Raw genomic sequence first — 20372 nt, forward strand, 5'->3', positions numbered from 1 at the left:
TAATGACGAGCGATAACACTAGCCACTATCTGCTGTTCACTATTCAACTGAACTCAAATCAATTCAAATTTAATTTACAATCATATCGACTCATAAATACAACAAATCGCGGGACTCGCGTCCCGCCAAAGATAAGTGAGAACACAGAAGCGTGCTAAGAGAGGAAAAGGAAGATATAGATTTCACAACACGGAACACATTCAACGGAACGGAGTGAAGACAGCGGCTCACCTGCGTCCCCGCTCATTCTTGAGGGTGCCGCCATACTTGGGTCTAGTGCCGATTAAGTCAATTATCTCTGGGATACAACTGGCAAATATCGCCTAAACGCCGACAGACAAAACAAGACATTCACATTCAGTCGACCGGTGAGTGATGATGCGCGACGGAAAGGAGTCGCCAGCCGGTGGTGGCAGGCTGGCGAGTCCGTTCCGTTAGCGCGGAGACACGCGGATGCGGTTAGTATAGAGTGGGCCGGGCGGCGGCGGGGGTGGGGACCGCGGGCGCGGGCGGCGGCGCGCGGGCACTGGCTGTGTGTGATCGTCGGGACTCGTGGCGAGGTGCCGGGCTAGCGCTACAGCGTGGCGACAGGCATCGTGTGCAAGCGAACAAACCAAACACTACTTCATCGACAGCATTACAAAACTTTACATCGGCTCTCTCCAGATCTAGTCTCGTTAGAAGGATTAAAAAGCTCAACGTTATGTCGATTAAAATTTACGAAAAAAGGCATGTAGTAGTGCGTCGGTCGACCGCGCGCCTGTCTCTCTAGTTCGGGGAGAGGGGCGCGGCCGCCGGGAGCTAACTCTTCGAGCATGCGCCACGGCACCGAGAGACCGATTCTAGTGAAGGATTAATAAATTTCATTAGCAAACTCCGCATTCAATCAACCAAGATCGAAACCGTGAGAGGTAGGAAGGCAGGAAGCCGCGTGGAGCGGGGGCGTGAGGCAGGGTACCTGCGGCGGACGTCCTTGTTGTACCGGCCGCCGTATTTGTTGCGCTGCGCCGCCAGTTCCGTGATCTCGGGGATCCAGCTGGCGAACACAGCCTACGATACACAGCAACACCGTGAGGTGAGTGACCGCACTCCGCGCGCCCGCCCCGCCCGGCCCGCGGCCGCGTACCCTCGCGCTCAAGGCTGTGTGTTGAGTGTCGTCTGTCTGCGTGGTGGCTGTGGCAGTGTGTGTGCGGGACTTGGGTGCCGTGCCGACGGAGGCGTGACCGGCGCAAGCCGTGACGGGACTCGTGACCGGGTGCATGCAAAGCCTAAGGATACATACGCTAACTAATCGATGAACAGAACTTAAAAAGAAATCGGTTTCACGGGTTCCTAAACTAAGACGATGGGCATTCGATATAGACGCTTGGTAGACGCGAACACGACTCGACCGGAGCGATCAGCTGCTGCGGGACATCTCGCTTCGCTTCTACTGAGAATACACCGCTCGAAAGCGCAAGTATCCTGGTAGTAACGGAGCGAGAGGAACCTTGCCGCCGACAGAAGGATCAAGACGTGAACACGAGTAGATGACACAATACATCTGACGGCACTGAGCAAGCTTTCTTAGAGGTGATGATCTCACATCGTCTCCGAGAGCTCGGGCGATTCAGACAGAGCACGCCAAGCCAGCATGACGCTGAATTCTTGTACGTACCGCGGAATGAATCGCCTTCACTTTCGGTGAACAGGTTATAATCAAACGGATACCTTTTTCCATGTTCACGCTTCAGCTCGCCACTGTACTTGGACCTACTTCCTACCAGCTCTATAATTTCGGGAATGCTACTAGCGAACATTGCCTGCAACAGACCATGGTGTCGATCGGATATTGATGTAGGGCACGCGGACACCATCGGGTGGTGCACGACAATGTCCACCCGGTAATATCTAATGGTGACGCAAAATCGTATATGTGGCCGGTAGCGGAGCGAAAATAAAATAAAAGGAACGTGTGTGTCTACCGGTGATGTGAGCAACTGAACACAGCCAGGCACTGGTGCGGCATGCAAGATCGCGAGGTGGGAGGAGGGGGGTCGCGGCGCGAAGCCGGCGAAGCGGGCGCCGGGATCCACTACTAGTCTCGGCAAAGGCACTCAATCTCGTACCACTGTCCCCATTATACTCCGATACTAAGCACGTAACAATCTCCGGCAGCACATCGGTGAGTTCACGTAACAAAGCAAAAGAAAAACAGAATACACTCATGCATTGAAATCTCGAGAAGCTTTAGTGTTCGGCGATAGACTAAAGAATGCTCCATCGAATAGAAGCGGCCGTTAGAAGAGAACACGTTTGGCGGTGAGGCGATGCAGCCGCGGCCGGCTCGGGCGGATGCGCTCGGCGTCTCCCGAACGCTCAACGTCATGCTCTATGTGCACTAGTCAGGCTTACAATCATTCAACGAGCTGTGCGATAATCCAGTACTCTTGTCTAACAAGTCCCATGTGAACTATCATGTAACCTTCGAATGGCAAATCGTTGTTATTTCCTTTTGCTTTGTTAATATTATAACAGTATTTATGCAAGGAGTCGCAAGCGTGGCTCTGTAAAGCAGCCGCGAACTAGGTATTTCGATACTAAGGCATCGTGAGTTTACAGCACGGAATGTGCATTTATTTGATCAAGCAGAATGACTTGTCCATCCTTGCAAATATAATCAGATTACATTATTCTTAAATATTAAAAATCAATTAAGTAGTTATTAAGGTTAGTTTAAGTTATTAAAAGCGAAACTTACCAAGCCGACGAGGAGAAAAAAAACCAAAAACGTTCTGCCAAGTACGGTGTGACAGAACACGTCACCATAACCTACGGTAGACATGGTGACTATAAGAAAGTACACACACGTCCAGTACGGTAGCTTTTGCGAATTTTCAAACTCCAGCGGATCGCCAGAGTTTTCCAGCTGGAAGGAAATGAAACATAAAAATTATGAGCTGTCATGTTTTATGAAGTTACGACAGGTCTTGGTCGTTTCAACTCTATGAAATGATTAATATCGCTGAGAAATGGCGAGTCAGTGGGCATGTTTACAGAACACATTTAGACGTAATGGTTATTAGTATTTTTTGTAGGTTCATATAGGAATACTACCATTTAATAATATTTGCATTATAGACCTAATATTGTTTTTTGGTGGAGACTCCTACATAAATACAAATCTGAGGTAGATTTGTATTTATGTAGGAGTCTCCAGTTTGGAATTGTTAATGATTTCTATAAAATTGAAATCTACTGCTAAATTTCCACAAGCTCCAGGATATGAGTTACAACTAGAAGAAATTAGTAGGTAATTCCCAAAGTTTTTCATAGAAAACTAAGTTATAAATGGACGGTAGCTAAAACTGCATTTCTCGAAATAATGTCAGCTATCAGGTATGTGATTTAAATAATATTTCACGAAGATGAGCGTAGTCGTTTGAACATAAGCCATTCTTGTTCGGATGATTATATCCGTTATAGATTTCCCCTTTTTCAAATTAAGGTTCTTGATTTTTTTGTTGATGCATTGAAGTCGAAACATACTGCGTTCAGTGGTTATCAAGGCCGTTGGGCAGGAACCGTCAGTGGTGGACCATAAAGAAAGGGCAAAGGAAAGAGATAAATTAAACCTGAACGAAAGGACATGGGGTGTCCGTGTAACGAATTATTATAAAAATAGCTGTACGATAAATAGACCTACAATTTTTCACTAAATGTAAAAAAAAAATTCAACAGATTCAAAAAGTATTTATCTGAATTCAAAGAAAATCAATTTCAAACATAAAATATTGATTTATGTGGTGTACGATTTAATTATTTTATAGAAAAAATGTATAATAATTTAAAAATTAAAGTCATATTTATCTACGTAGTTCATTATTTACTTTTATACGCGAGACAACCGAAGAAATATGGAGACAAGCCTTTTGGAGAGTCAGGTATCAGGTGCAAGACAGACGACTCTGGCTGCAAAATATGAAGGAAATTATACTTTAGTTCCCGTTCCACTTGCCACTGAAGACGATCAATCGTCATAGCTAATTATTATAACACTTGAAGTAATTATCAATTTATAATATAAAAAACTAACTGAGTTATTTGATGTTGTATAAATCGCTATAGACAATTACAAAACGATTGACCGTCCCGAGTTGTTCACAGTTTACTATCAGCACTGTCTAAAAGCCTAAGTTAATCATTGGTTAAAAGATGCATAATATATTTCCCTGATTGAATTTCAATGCAGCGTTAAAGATTCGTAAATGTTTTAAACCAATTTTGTTATCTCGTGAAATTACTAAGCACTGAGATCATAAATCCATATTTTGTAAATCCGGACTCTTAGATGTGATAAATTGTCTCAGAAACTATAGAAATTATGCACTGGAAGCAAAATTTACAGTTGACGTTAAATACAACAATTGTTAGGTGAAAACTGCTTTTATAGCAATTCAGAAAGTTATTAGTGAAATTTGAGAAATTTTTAATAAAATTTCGAATTGTTATCATGGTTAAGAGAAGGAAGGATACATATCTTCAATTTCCAGCCAGTGCTGATAGTCTTCGTCGAACTGAAGTAATTGAATCTTAGGTATACGAGGATTTGCAGCCAGAGTCAGGGGGCCTTGAGAATGGTGCCGCAAGTCACCTGTTTTGTGACGTTTCGCGGCTTGTCCTCCGCGAATTCCATCTCCGTCTGCAACGCATCGAAATCATCATAACAATCTCTCTTTTTAATGCAAACGAAAATTTGATTCGATCATTCAAATGGTATGAAGCGGGGAAAAAAATTGAATAAATTTAAATTAAAAAGTTGTGGATGATTTAAAATAATAACAATTTACAAACTACCTCTATGATTCTGTCTGTTGCCAGCAGTTTCCAGTTACAGATCCTTTAAATATAAATAATCTAGTATTTTTTTTAACTTGAATATTATAATTTTATATATGTAAGTGTCTAATTTTGCATTAAGCAATCCAACAAAATGAAGCCAAACATAAAAAAAGCAACAGTATTTGTGATGTTAGAAATGTTATTGAAAATTATGTAAAAAGCAATGATGATTTCTATACGTCAAATTAAATACATAAATACAACTCTCATGAACGAAAATTGATGAAAATAAAAAAAATCAATTTGTTTAAAATAATATTTTATTTGGAACAAAGTAAATATACTTATCAATAAGTAACAAGGATGGTGATTGACTCACTCAGTTAGTCTTCTAACCTCGTCACCCAAGGTAACGAAGTTTTCTACGATGAATGATACAACGAATTTTCCGGTAAATATTTTTTGGTACGAAGAACGAACTATCAGAACGAATAAATCATCACTCAAATAGAAATAATTTGACGGAGACGCAGACGGAGATTCGAAGAATTTTACAACTAAAGTACCTGTAGTAAACATTGCAATTTTTCAAATTTTAACAAAGACAAGAATTCGTTTTACTATATGACTTTAAAATAATTAACTGTACAGTTGATGTAAATTTTATGAAGGTATAATTTTGAAAATGATTCCTTGCTCAAGAGAATTGAGGGATCGTAATGACAGCGCGGCCGCGGCGGTCAATACGCTCTGCGAACCACCTGATACAATCTTGCAGTCTTGATGGTTTCGTTTGTACGATCTCATTCGGCTTTCGCAGATTTCGTAGGAGTTTTGGGAAATATCTCAGCTTCTCCAGACTCAACAAAAAGGAATCTTGATAATGTAAGGTATTAAAGAAGTTTAATTTAGCTTTAGCTACACGTTTGCTCAGTCTCAGCCATTAACGGAACAACGTTTTATACTTATTGATAGATAAGAACTTATTTCGTTTATAGGTTTGTTGCTAATTTCTAAATGAATAAAGAAAAACACATCAGGGCAGATAGATGCACAAGGCGCGTCACGAGATTTGGGTCTATGGTTTGCCGGCGCAATAGAAAAATGGCTTATAATAAAAACGTCTACTGCGCAAGTAAACCAGAGACACGGCAGGTCTGAACCCAACTCTCGTGGCGCGCATTGTCATAATAAAAAACCTACCGATCGGACACACGTCCAATGTGTCAAATAATTGATTGGAGGAGGAACCCTTTTCAACCGTGAAGAAATGGGGCAAAATAAAAGGCAACAAGGGGACTGGATCAAATAAAAGTTTTGTTATAGACGTTCTGAATCTATTTGACGATATTGTGTAATTGTTTGGAATAGAAACATTTTTATGAGAGTTGGCAAAACGGGGAGCAATGGCAGTCCTTAGTTAAAGGGAAGGTAAAAGGGATTTAATTTGACTTGAAATTGTATTAGTGCGGAAAACGCATCATTATCGCATGCCTCAGTCAGTGGGGCTAGCACGAATATTTGTAACGACGTAGTATAATAGACGCACTGTTAATTTTTCATATAAATTTGGTTGATACGATTATGTTCTCGAAAAAAGTTCGCGCTAACCCCTCAGTAGGTAGTCTTAGAAGGAGCTCTCTGCGTTCGTTTATCAGAGATATGAATAGGTATACCATTAAATATCTGAAATAGTAATTTATAAAAAAAACTATAGTAGAAAAAATATCACAATGCGCAGCGTCGCACAGTCTTGATGGATTTGTAGCTCAGCAAGGACGCCTGGTGCGCCGCGTCGCTCCAAACGTCCAAAGTATTCGTAATGTCCGTGTTGATAATAATCGTTTTAAACATATCAACAACAATAGATAAGATTTAATATATAAAGCTTTTAAACACATCGATTGCAAAACACCAAATTCATGTTACACAAAAACTGCAAACTTGTTACTAACTAATAAGGCACGATAAAAACTTTCTTCAGTACCCGTTCCTGGTGTCTGAAGAATTATGATATATTTTACACGAGATAATTAAAAATGACTTACCAAATGAATGATACCGGCAGCCGTGAGCCACACTGATATAAATATAGATACTAATTGCGCCAATCGGATCGAACTCGACGTCTTTAAAATATTGAGGTACTGCAAAATATCAGGCACGGTCATTAAGCGTAGTGCTCTGAGAAACCTTAGCCCTGGAAAGAAAAGAAAACACTGCAAACACACACTCTCTCTCTCTCTTTTTAACGTATATCACGCTATTAAGACTACCAATTCTAATATTAAGAATGTAGGAAAACTCTCGGACAGGATTTGAAACTTCAGGCTGCGATCCCAGACAAAAAATATTGATGTACCTACAGCAGCAGCAGCGTGAAAACTACACATAAAACAGGCTAATAAATTAAAAGCAGCAAATGTAACATGTGACTGGTTGGGTCTTGTCGTTAGGATGTCTCAAGACCTATGGGGTAAACGAGTAACGAAGTGGATTCTTCCCAATGGTAATAGGCGACTGGGTCGATCTAGGATGCGCTGGCGTTGCGAACTTGATAAGCTCGAACGACTTAGATGAATCGAAGAAAGGCCTTCACACTGGGGTATCCAAATTTCCATAATAATATATGTGGCTATCTTATTCTATTATGTTTTTAAAGAGAATAAATGGAATTCCGTGGAAGATACGTGGGTTGTCGTTGGTGTGGGATGCGACGTGTGTGGATACAGTAAGTAGCTCCATCCCACGTAGCATCGATTGCATGTAAGGCTGGTGCGGCTGCGTTGGCGGTAGACTCCGGCAAAAGGCGTAAATATGCATCTGATCATACATATTTACGCCTTTTGCTGTAGAGACCCTGGGACCTTGGGGTGCGGATGCAAAAACACTTTACAAAGAAATTTCCGCACGCCTGGTCGATGTCTCTGGGGACTCAAGGGCTGGTGACCATTTTGGCCAACGTTTGAGTTTGGACATACAAAGAGGAAATGTCGTCAGCCTTCTGGGAACTTTACCGCACGACGACGGCGATTTAGTGTTAGTTTATTATTTTAGTTTTAATTTTTAATTTTAACTTATAGTAATTATGTTGTAAATACTTTTATTATTTTATTAAATACATTTATTATTTTAAAGAGTAGAAAATAATGACAACTATCTAGTAATAGATTAATTAATCAATCTTGAATGATTTGGTATTGCAATGCTAAATAATGTGCTTAGTTTAAAAACATTTTTCAACTCTTTATAGAGATGATACGTCGCAAAGAGAACGGAGAATGATAAGTATATGGTAGGTAGTTAATAATGAACTTACCTATCCACGTTCTATCCAGGTATATTGATACAAAGGATGGGGGTATCGTGAAATAATCTACAAATGAATACATCTCGAGCATGAACCACAGTTTGTCACTAGCTGCTATAAACTGAAACAAGAGAAATCATACATATTTATTAAAGGGATCTCAATTACGTTCGTACATATATCTGAATGGTTCATTACAATATTTAAAACTCAAGAAAGTTCTGGACCGTTTTTTTTATGATTCTTCTTGATTTTTTGGATAGTATAAAGTGGCTTCTACTAACAAGCCACTGCAAGATAGTTCAGGAATATTTTTATGCTTAGTTACTGAAAATTCAGGCTTCCTGTTTTATCCACAACGAAGTTATTGGGGTTCGAAATTGACCTAAATTGCTTCGAGAAATGGATTGTAAGGCCGCCGTGCCGCTTTTTTTGCTCGACTTGGGGGCGCACTGCCTTGCCCCTAGATTAAGAAATATGTTTGTCAATGATATTTTGGATACCACTGTACTAATTCTTGTGAGGTCAACTAATAACTTTTTATGTACATGTGTATGATTATTAATAAATCATTAATTTATTGATAAATCTAAGTCGATGTATAAATAAATCAAATATACTTACTCGTATAAAAAAGTAGACCATAAAAAATATGTTAAAGGCAAGGTCGATCTGCTGAGTAATATTGTCACTCCATTTCTGGCATCGCTCCACCTCGTCACTGAAAAATGATGGATCACAATTGGTTCTTCCATCGGGTAGTTGGAGACGCAAACCCTACGGGCCGAGCGAAGTTATCTACGCGCGAAATTATCTAGTTTTAATACTGACAACGCATATAGAGAAAGCTTTAGACATGCTTCAATTTTGTTCATACGAAAAAATAACTCATATTAGTAGTACATGAGGAGAAAAGGGTCAGAGCGCTAGTATTTTTTGTCGGCTTTACCAAGGGCAGCCTACGTCGTAAATGCGCCAATTGGATAGTCTAACTCATGTGGCTAAGCTAAACCCTTATCTATAGCTTTCTCCGTCTTTGACTGACAACTTTACTGCGATTTCGTGCATAACTTCACAGCCGTAAAATTTACGTAATTGTATAACAGTCAATGACATGTCACTGAAGCCATATCTATGAGGCTACGGCCACATAAGTGTAAGTGAATTTTGATTCATATCTTTAGAACATTTAGAACTTTTATTGCGTGTTCGCGACGTGACTTTACAAATTAGTGATTCGAAGCAATTTCTGTGTAAATTATGTTTTTTTTTTACAAGTGTCTGCATTATTCGTGCCAGTAACAAATAATAAGTATATTTCATTGTGTAATTCTATAAGCAATTTAAAATAGAATGGTCATTTACAAAATAAACTTTTCTTTTTTGCCCAATTTAAACCTAGTAACTTATGTAAAAAATTGGGCGAAATTTTATACGAATTGGTACATGGCCGTAGCCTAAAGCTGAGGACACAAGCTGAACATTTATACTATGGCCAAACGTTCAGATCACATTTATTTAGACTGTTACTCACGTACCTATTCCTTTTCAGCGGTGTTACAAGAGTTCATATTAATAAAGCAATGAAATTCTAACGAATGAATGATATTTTTTGGGCTGCTGTCCGACATACATTTAGATGAACAAAAGTTAATGAAACAATTAAAAGTAACACACATTTTTTTGCCTAAAAACATGAACATATCTGGAACTTGTAGTACCTAATTATATGTATGGCGAATTACGTAACTAAATCTACTTACAAATATAAAGTCAAAATTTTGCCAAAAATCGTAGCTGTCGCAAATAAAACAAATGCTATGTTAATGGGTCTCCATTCCATTTTGTTATGTAGTAACAAAAAGTCAAATGTTCTTTCAATTTGAACATTACATAAAATCTCTCTTAAGCAAAGCTGGTTTGCCTATACCACAGATTACATAACACTTCCAGTTCCTATGTCAAAAACTTTTCTGCCAAGCGTGTGCCGGTTTATACATATATACGCATCTCTGTCATATGGAAATATTTATTGTAACAATTCTCAGAGCATTAGTTCTAGATGTATGTCGGACAGATATCTGGAGCCCTTTATTGCTTGACTTAGATATTTACCTGGATGCGTCAATGAAGTAGATGATCAGCGATGCTATACTCAGGATGAACACCAACACTACCTGGGAACGGAAGAAAAATAGTTTTTTTTTTACAAAAATGTAAGTTTTTTAGAGACTGTTGTCAACATGGAATTAGTTTAATTACTAATTCCATGGTTGTCATCCAACGCGTGACACAAATCATCGCTAAAACACTAACTTTTCTTTCTAGCTTTTCGGTTTAAAATGTGACTGATCTACAAAGATTACTCACCTTTTAAACCAAAAAGCTAGATCAAAATCGGTTTGTGTTTAGGGAGTAGATAATACGGTAGTATTTCAAATTATTTTTATCGAATTATTTGTTTTATTACAAGCCTATTAATATTATAAATACGAAAATTTGTGTGTATGTATGTTTGTTAATCTTTCACACAAAATTTACTGGACAGATTGATATAAAATTTGACACATGGGTAGAATATAACTTGGTAGGGTACTTTTATCCCGAAATTCCCACGGGAGTGAAGTTCGCGGGAGGCATATGTACAACCGCATATCAAGTTTACTCTATGACGAATATGGATTGAATTTGGGTAGATTGATGTGATGGTGACTGTACCACATTTGGTAGTAAAACATTCCGTAACTTAACACGTACATTTTAGAAGTCATATTAATACGTCAGATGTAAAGTAATTTCAAACTAACAGATTAATTAACATGAATCACAATTAAATGCACATTAATTGTACTGCGGCTGTTTTATGGACTCCACTGTTTTAAATATGCATGACGATGACTTCATTCAATACATTTATTTACATCACTTGTTCTGTTTATATAAAATCTCCTGTCTGTTACGAATGAAAATAAGTTTGCAATAATCCGTCGAGGGGTTCTATCCTTGGGAGTCGAACCTGGTCCATCATCAGGCCATGCTTATTATAAAAATTCATTCTCATGGAAGCTGAAGGGACATGTAAAATTTCAATTCTATAGGAAATAGGTGAATATTAACTTGCAAAATATTATTAAAGAGCTGTTTTTTGTTCAGCTGTCCCGTCTGACAGCTGAAACTAAATTAAAAGTTTGTTAAAAGGAAACATAAAGTGAAAGACCTACAAATCCACTAAATAGTTATATTTTCAGTATATAAAATAACAGAAGATACGTTCTTATAATTTTCTTCACAAATCAATTAGACACCCTACTTATCTAATATTATTAAGTAAGTAGTAGGTATTCTTTAATGTCGAATGCAACGAAAACCTAAACACGACTGGACTCATGTTAATGGAACTTGGCATAGAAATAAAGTAGAACTTCAGGAGTAACACATTTATCGTCGTATTGCTAAACTTTTTAACTCTTGACGCAAAAAGAGGGGTGTTATAAGTTTAACGTGCTCCCAAACGTATGAACCGATTTTCGTTAAGTTTTTTTTTATGTCATAGATAATTTTATCCCGAGTGTTCTTAGCCATGTTTCATGAAAATCTGTTCAGCCGTTCAAAAGTTGTAGCGAAATGAATATTGAAAGTCGGCAGGTTTTTAAATTTGTCTAACAAATGAACTTGTTTTCCTCATCTAATTAAAATGCGCAGTCTTAAAACCTAGTCCCTCATAGTCGTAACAAATATTAATCCTGTCATGCATACTGATGGTATGATTTCATTCAGGAAACATTTATGTCAAGTTATTAATATTCAATCCAATAATGCGTGGAAGCGCATGTATGTATGATTTGCACGCAAATGATCGTCAGTCACAAATGGCCGTATTCCTCATCGTTGAGGGTCGTGGTTATTACGTGGAACGAAACACACACAACAACTTTCTTGGCACCATTAATAAATGGAGTGGTTTGCCATTGCCGTCTCCATTGCTCACACAAGTTGATAATCAACCAGCAAGTGGTGGTCTATGAAATGTACTACAAATGAGTTAGTTTGTTTTACAAACTTATGCGTCACGAGTAGGATTCGAACATGGGTCACAAAGTTAAATAAATCAATTGACACATTTTTCTCTACACACTTTTGGAACATATTAATTTGATGATTATTGCTATACATATACAGATCACGTCTTCAACCCTTTCGGGGTAGACAGAGTCAAGATTTAAGGCTACGTTTTGTTGTTGGAAGGCTTGTTGGTGGAATCGAGATTAAATAGCGATAGTTTGCTTTGCTAGTCATATTGTTTAAGAAGAATCTCCAGTTTATTATAGTCATTCAGCGCAGATTCTGAAAATTAATCAGGAGAAAACTCCTGATTGATTTTTAGAATCTGCGCGGGAAGAGAATAATGGAATATTGTGTTTTTCCTTCGCTCCCAAACCAGCATAGAAAATGTTTATTTTTATTTCCTTGTATAATAACAATAAACCTACACTTAACCTGTTTCAGGAATCTCACTATCTATTGGTGAAAATCGCATGAAAATCCGTGCAGTCGATTTTAAGTTTATCGTGTTAACAGACAGGCGCAGCAGAGGACATTGTTTGTAATATATTGTATGTTAGGGAAGGATTATCTCTTGGGGCATATATATTGGAGTCGTCGAGACTCGAGTCCTTGTGTTGACCACACAAAAATCAAGAATTCAAGAAGAATCTACCTTATGGGATAAACAACGGGCTCTGATTTCTTATTAATTGTTTATTTTCAACCGACTTCCAAAAAAGGAGGAGGTTATGTTAATGGTAAGTACATATTACTGTTGTCGGCTCATTTTTCAAGTTGTGTTGTGGCACTTGATATAAAACAGTCTTAGGTATACACACTAGCACTAAAACATCCGCGGTTCCGACCGCGTCAAAGTGTCAAAGTTTCATCACATTATCCAATTTTTATTAAAAAATATTTTAATTAATATATATGTAATACAAGTGGTTGATGATTTTAATGGGTTTGAAAAGTACTGTTTTTGAGCCAAATGACGTAAATGTTCTTAGATCAAAATTAACGAGTTACAAAGATGAGAGAGAAATTTCAAACACGATTCAACTTTATATAATATATAAAGTTGAATCGTGTTTGAAATTTCATTGCATTAAGGGTTTAAACCGTCAAAGAACTGCAACTTCCCACTTAAGAGCGCAGCATGGCAGCAATCCAGGAGAAACTCAACCCATCGTTAACTTGAAAGCTGAATTCTGGCTGCTGATTTGTTATTTTATTTTAGAAATCGAGTTTTAAACGGTGCTTGAGCTTTGCAATATCTCTTTTGTGGTCAACTTGTTGAGAGTTGGTTCGTTCTTTTGTGGTAATGAATTCAAACTTTATCAAAGAAATAATGAAAAGAAAAATTTCAATTATTTCTGCCTCCTTTTTCACTTCCTTGACTGTACTAAATGCGAAAGTGTGTTTGTTTGACCTTCTTTCACGTTAAAACAGAGTAGTGGAGTGATGTGAATTTGGTGTCGAGACGTTTGGAGAGTTGGAGAATCACATTGACTACGTTTTGCTGCGAGCGAAGCTTTAGACAATGTCCAATCTTTATTACTTAAAAGTTTTTGTATAAATAAATAAATAAATATATTAGGACAAATCACACAGATTGAGCTAGCCCCAAAGTAAGTTCGAGACTTGTGTTATGGGATACTAACTCAACGATACTATATTTTATAACAAATACATATATAGATAAACATCCAAGACCCGGGCCAATCAGAAAAAGATCATTTTCCATCATGACCCGACCGGGGATCGAACCCGGGACCTCTCGGTTCAGTGGCAAGAATCTTACCACTGCGCCACCGAGGTCGTCATGTAAGTATGTAATGTCATGTATGTAAGTACCTATGTATGTTCGGGTGGAATCTTGTCTCAATTTTGAAGCAGATCTTCAACCGATTGAGCTGAAGCTGAAATATTTTGACATGCATTAAATGAAATAAGATCTCTCTGACAATAAAAAAAGTTTGTGCCGAAATTGTAATAATAAAAATAGTAATAATAATAAACAACATCAAAATTCTCCAAAGGGCCTCTACGTGTTGGATCCATATCCCCACGCAAGCCTCTCAAAGGACCGGACTATGTGCCGTGAATCCCAAAAGGAGATACAAATAATAATAACAACTATAATTTGTTACTTTGTACCTAAGTAGGGAATTTCTTACAATATATATATTTTTTACAAGTGCTTTTGTTCTACATGTAAACGGAGTCGCGTGATGTTTCAATTTCCTTGAATTGAATGGGGTGCTAGCACGACAAGCCCTAGGGACTGAATGCGATACGATAGTAACATACGACTGGGTACACTTTCCCCCTTATTAATAAAAACGTTACGTTCTCTGATTAGCCTCGGAATAGTTATTCTTTGTATTGTCTCGTTCTTTCAATGTCAAATGTTGAAAAGAGAGAGAGGGACAAAACAAAGATATACTGCTCCAAGCCTAATCAGAGAATTAAATGTTTATTAATAAGGCGGTTTGTGTATAATGTATATGTATGTGGTGCTCTTTAAAAATACGAAAGAAACTGTAAATTGTGCAATTTGTGATTTCAAGTGTAAAAAAATGTCGTACGATACACGAGTGTATTGATACTTGGATATATCACGGCGCTCCTCTTCGCTCGCGCTAAAATTCTGCCTCTTATATCTTATATACTACGTAATATTAACATTAACACGGTTTTCATTTATTTTTGTGTTTTATTCCTTCCTGTGTTTTTAAGTACCCAGTTTGTAGAAGGCTTTTTATTATTTAAAGAAGTATATCTATTCTTGTTATAATTTCATTAAATACGATTAAGTTGTTGTAGTAAGCAGTTCCATTATAATTATTATTATGTGATTAACGCTGTGGGCTACACTATATATTTAAGTTATTTATTTATAATATGTTTTTATTTAATGTTATTAGTTGCTGTATGTTGTTTCCAACAAATCCATACTAATATTATGTAGAGAAAAGATTTGTATTTTTATTATTTGTTTGCAATGAATAAACTCAAAAACGACTGGGTCGATTTTTATAAGACTTGGCACAGAGATAGACGAAACCTTCAGATGCAAAATAGACGAAGCCGGGGCGGGCCCCTAGAAAAGAATTAAATAAAAAAATTAAATAAACTAGTTATTGAAAGCATGAGCCCGACCATAGATTAAAATAAGGATTCCCACAAATCAGAACTATGTCAGTAGCGCGAGCGCCTTTAGCACGTTATTAGATTATAGAGTGCACTCAGTAAACGGATTACACGGCACTGGTGGTATCCAATTACTGAGTGGTTGCCGTTCTCCGGCAAGGCCAGGCCTTCACCTCGGGCTCAAGGAAGTCTTGGAATTAAGTGAAGAACACATTGCATAAGCTTTCTTTAACGCCTGTGGGATTATATACTTCCAATAACAGGACTACTTCCATATTATGCAAGTTTTTTTTTTCTTTTGGGTATTATTAATGAACAATAGAGTTCGGAATTAATTGACAGATTTCTGTGAGAAAATCCCGTGTAGATGGAAGATTTGAAATAATGCGCGACTTTTGGCATTAATCCACTTTTAATAAAAATTCAAATTATGTAATTGAATGAAACTAACTGCAATAAAAATACAACTGATAAAACTTAACGTGTAGATAGAATACGTCGTTAGGATGTCTCAAGACGAGTAACGGAGTGGATTCCTTCCAATGGTAAAAGGCGGACGTGTCGACCAGGGACGAACAGGATAAGTTCAATAGGGTGGCGCAATATGGTCAATGGACGAACGGCTTGGAGGAATCGGAGAGATGGCTTTGCCCAACACTGGGCCAAAACATTGGCTATACATTAAATAAAAACACAAAGAGATAGGCCTCGTCACAAAAACTTATGCAGTCCTTTTTTCAAAATACTCCAATTTCAACGAAGTACATTTGCAGTTTTCTACAAACCATTTGTGAGTCACATGTACTTACTTACATTTTATTCACTGTCTCACTGCGGAAGATGGCGTTTTGTCCCCAGAGGAAACTTATTCACATCGAAGCCTTTGTAAAGCAAATGTTCCTCGCATTCGGCCATTTAATTTGTCTTCCTGGGTTGGCGAGAGCGGGACAGAAGATTTATAGCAGGAAAGAATTCTAGTAATTACGGCAGAGATACGTTACAATGCCTCCGGCAATGCTCTGACTCTTTGCCAATAATGTATTTGTTTGACATTCTTCAACGGCCAACGATCTCATTAATATTAAATGTGACAACGTACCCGATAGATGTATAATGCCTTTTGTTTAGAGTATATAATTTTAAATAGTAGATATTGTTACTAAAACACGTGATTAGTTAATAAATAACTGTTTCAAGATTGTGATCTTAGCTCTAGAAGAAACATAATCTCAATGCTGGTTTTACATTATCCGGAAATAGTTCGCCGAAATTTGGCGGATTCGGCTTACGTTGCTGGTTTTTCATTGTTTTTAAAAGCTCTCTTACAAATTACGCAATAATCATGCATTTGCATCAACGTCTGTTAGAGTTCGGCGGTAGTGTGTAACCGACATAAAAATCAAAAGAAGAAAATTCTTTCGAAACGAGCTAGGCCACATTTTTAGACGGCATAAAAGTGCTGTGAATCGACCACTTTCAACTCCAGATAGGTAATTAACGACCTTTGTAGATCCACAGACATCCGTGTCGCTCAAGAACCGCCCCTTTACGCTTTGACTGCCGGAAAATGTTCCGGTATAAGGTAATTTGTCTTAAGAATAGGTAGAAGTGGCACGGAAATTTAAAAATTTGAAGAATCTTCGTGCTACTTTTATAACACATATTTACAATGAAAACTATTCAAAATATAAATTTATATTAGATCTATTTTAATTGATGTAAGAAAGTTGAGGCTAAGCATAGTTTGATGTTAAATGAATGAATTAATTAATCATCAATATGTATACCTAAAACTCTTCTGTAGTTTACCTAAAGATAACGTACAACCGAAATCTAGAAAGTATCTAAAAATTAAAAGTGACAGAAGGTTAAACGCAACATTAACTTTTGAAATGCCTCCGCTTTCAGCTGAAAAATCATGATATTCAACAAAGTAGATTGTTAAAAATACAGCAACAAAACAACAGAAAGGGAAAACAACATCTTGACAGGCGGAAAGAGACGAAGCGACTCCCGTGGAAGGCAATTTAAGTTTGTCTTAAGAACGGCAAGAAGTGGCAGGGAGATTTATTGGCGACCTACTTGGGCCAGGGAAGAAATCTAGCAATTACTATGCAGATACTTTTTCTTCGGCCCTGGTGTCGTCAAGTTCCCTTACAATTTAATTGTACTGCAGTGTTTATTTGTTTCAGTGTAATAACCGAGTTCAATTAACCTTTCCTGTTGTACTTTCGTTTTTAGTTTGCTGACCGATACTGCATCACATTCAATGAAATATCTTTAAAGACTATTGTCGAAATGTGGTAAGGTATATATACGCTTTACGCTTTATATATATATATATATATATATATATATATATATATATAAAGATTTTTTCAAATTTAAAAACATGTTTGTGAAATAATGCTTTGTGTGCCTCCTTGGGAATTCCTCTTTTTAATACTTTCTTTATTTTTAACTATTGTAATCATAATGATCGAGGATTTAGATTTAACAATATAGCTGATGATCATTTTCAATATTCAGCTGACGAATACAGAAATATTTTAAAAATCCAATTGTCAGTTCCAGATCTTTTCCCATCAACACCCGACTGCTGTAGTATGTATAGATTAGCGGTAGATCTTCATAATTCCACTGACAAACATTTCATTTGGTTTTCTTATTAAGATCTGATCCGTCGATGAGCCAACCTATCACTCGATGCGAGATGTTTATCGATATCTCTCGAATCCAAATTCCAATTATGTGACAAGCTAATTCGTTCTGTTTGATCTCGTTGATTTATTTGAGGGTCTTGGTTCTGGATTGTGTAATGGAATTTTGTTTACTTTTTCCAAGATGGATGCTTAAGAGAAAAGGGTTGTTGTTACAATGTTGTTACAATGTCCGAGTGCACTGCACAGCACACACAACGTATTTTGACATTTAATTGATGTTCATCTTGGTTTTTTTTTTCAATAATCAACCACCAGTTGACTATGATGTTGGGCGAAAGTTTGTATGAAAATCACTTTCGCAGAGATATTCATGCGGGTGAAGCCGCGGGTAAATCATATTAAGTATATGATATGCTTAAATCAAGTATATTAAGAAGCCCAGTGCATTTTCCGCATATCACAATGCACAAATCAAACATCGGGAGATGAAAATTTCTCTAAAAATATCCGAATGTCAGGGCCACATAAAAATATTACGATTTAACGATCTTTAGCCACCATAAACTTTGACTCGGGAATTGAAACCATAAAAATGTTATTATAACGGGTTATTAATGTTGCTCTTGTGGTTAGATATAGCACGTAAATGAGGTATAGGCGTCTACTTTTTACTAAATTAAAAACAAATGAAAATTCCGATTGTTTTGCCAAATGGCCAAAGGAACAAGGTTTAATACGAAGCTTTCTGATTTCGTATTTTCGTATTTCATATTTTGGTATAGATCTACTACACCACACTCTCAGATGCCAGAAGACAAAGATAAATTTATTTATTTATTTTGTTGTGTTAAAAACGACTTAATCTCGACTATATATTCGTATGAAAATAAAGTCCTATGACAGATTCCACCAACTCATAAAAAAAATGGTACGGAGTGGTTTGTACAAATTATTAATCCTTTAAGAAATTTAATTCTGAAGTTTGTTACAAGCAGCGCCATAAAACTATTACTTCTTCTGAACAATAAACTATTTATTGCATTTTATCTTCTCGGTATTCCGACGGCGTTATAGGAAATCCTCTGTCTTGAGAGTTAGATGTATTCAGAGAATCCGCTATTTTTATAACCTATCATTTGTCATGTGCTGCCCGTAGATTTTTGTGTCACACGACCACTAAAATAGACTGCGGCTAAACGTTTTGTTTTTAAAACTGACGCATTTCTTGTTCCGGATTCAGATTTTTGACAACTTTTATTTTTCATTCTCACCTGCCAGTAGATGTTTGCTATTTATAAGTTTAGTCACTTCTTTTTTTTTTTGTTGACTTATGTGCAAAAGAGATGATGAACTTTGAGTTTCTGCTAGGTATTATAACTCTCTAGACCATACACGTTGCGGCCATTTTCAAACCATTTCAAAATGATTGGAGTGGTTAGTTGTTGTTGCGTTTCACCGACAAGTTGCAGATTGAATTGAATTTCCACTTTTACGTTTTCAGGTTGAATACAATAAAAAAACATATTTAAAGTCGCCATTGATGGATCCATTCATTCATTTGATGCAATTCACCCCTAATGAGATCGTTTTGCAGTTGGTGGTCGCGGTGAAAGTGGTACAAAATCTATTGTACTATGTTGCGTGTTTTTAAATGAACTTTGACGGTGATTTTTGATTGACGATTAGGGTAAAAACGAAGAATTGCAATCTTGAGTTATCTAGAAGAGCACATTCCATTTCATACCGAATCCTCTAGTGAAACTACTAAGCGTAGCTTTTTCCCATAATCGTCTACGACCACATCGGGCAATGACATCACTACATAGCATAAAACAAAGTCGCTTCCCGCTGTCTGTCCCTATGTATGCGATCTCTAAAAATGTGCAATGGATTTTTATACTGGTTTTATAATAGATACTGTGATTCGTATAGAAGCTATAGGTGTATTTATTATGGTTATTATTATGGTGTATTTATTATGGTTTTACCCGAGCGAAGCCGGTACGGGCAGCTAGTGTATAATAACACTTCTAGGCCCGCCGCCAGACTGCACATGCTCGTGGTCAGTTTGGTGGAAAATTAGCATTTCCGTTTGACACAAACAATTATGATTTGCACCAATTAAACTGATGGAATGTGTTGAGCATATGTTAACAGTAAGAGCATTCAAGCGAGTAATTAGCCTTGCATACAAATTAAATAGACATTAAAAGCAATATGCATATCTAGCTAATATGTTATTAAATAAATTAAGTATCCAGCAGTGAAGATCTTGATCATCAAACATCATCAAATGCTACTTATAACTCTGCTACACTATCTCTGGTTATGATATTTTCATTGCTTATTTTTCACACTGCACCATAGGGTCGACCCTC

The 20372-nt window shown here is 37.2% G+C and overlaps 1 protein-coding gene across 10 annotated transcripts in view; it reads right to left on the reverse strand.

Annotated features, from left to right (window-relative positions):
• Nucleotides 1-20372, reverse strand: part of slo (slowpoke) — a 61986-nt gene that overhangs the window by 20435 nt on the left and 21179 nt on the right. For 5 of the 10 annotated variants that reach the window (XM_053748107.2, XM_053748127.2, XM_053748128.2 and 2 more), the window contains exons 2-7: nt 10247-10308; nt 8756-8852; nt 8141-8252; nt 6870-7021; nt 2741-2908; nt 1711-1802 (exon numbers count right to left, since the gene is read on the reverse strand). In XM_053748107.2, the coding sequence (XP_053604082.1) occupies nt 1711-1802; nt 2741-2908; nt 6870-7021; nt 8141-8252; nt 8756-8852; nt 10247-10308 (683 nt within the window). Of the gene's footprint in view, nt 1-231; nt 324-1710; nt 1803-2740; nt 2909-4633; nt 4682-6869; nt 7022-8140; nt 8253-8755; nt 8853-10246; nt 10309-20372 lie in introns of all 10 variants that reach the window. The other 5 variants (XM_053748102.2, XM_053748084.2, XM_053748104.2 and 2 more) reach the window with 2 other exon arrangements.

This window comes from Plodia interpunctella, chromosome 7 (genome assembly GCF_027563975.2).
Source record: "Plodia interpunctella isolate USDA-ARS_2022_Savannah chromosome 7, ilPloInte3.2, whole genome shotgun sequence".
Lineage (NCBI taxonomy): Eukaryota > Metazoa > Arthropoda > Insecta > Lepidoptera > Pyralidae > Plodia > Plodia interpunctella.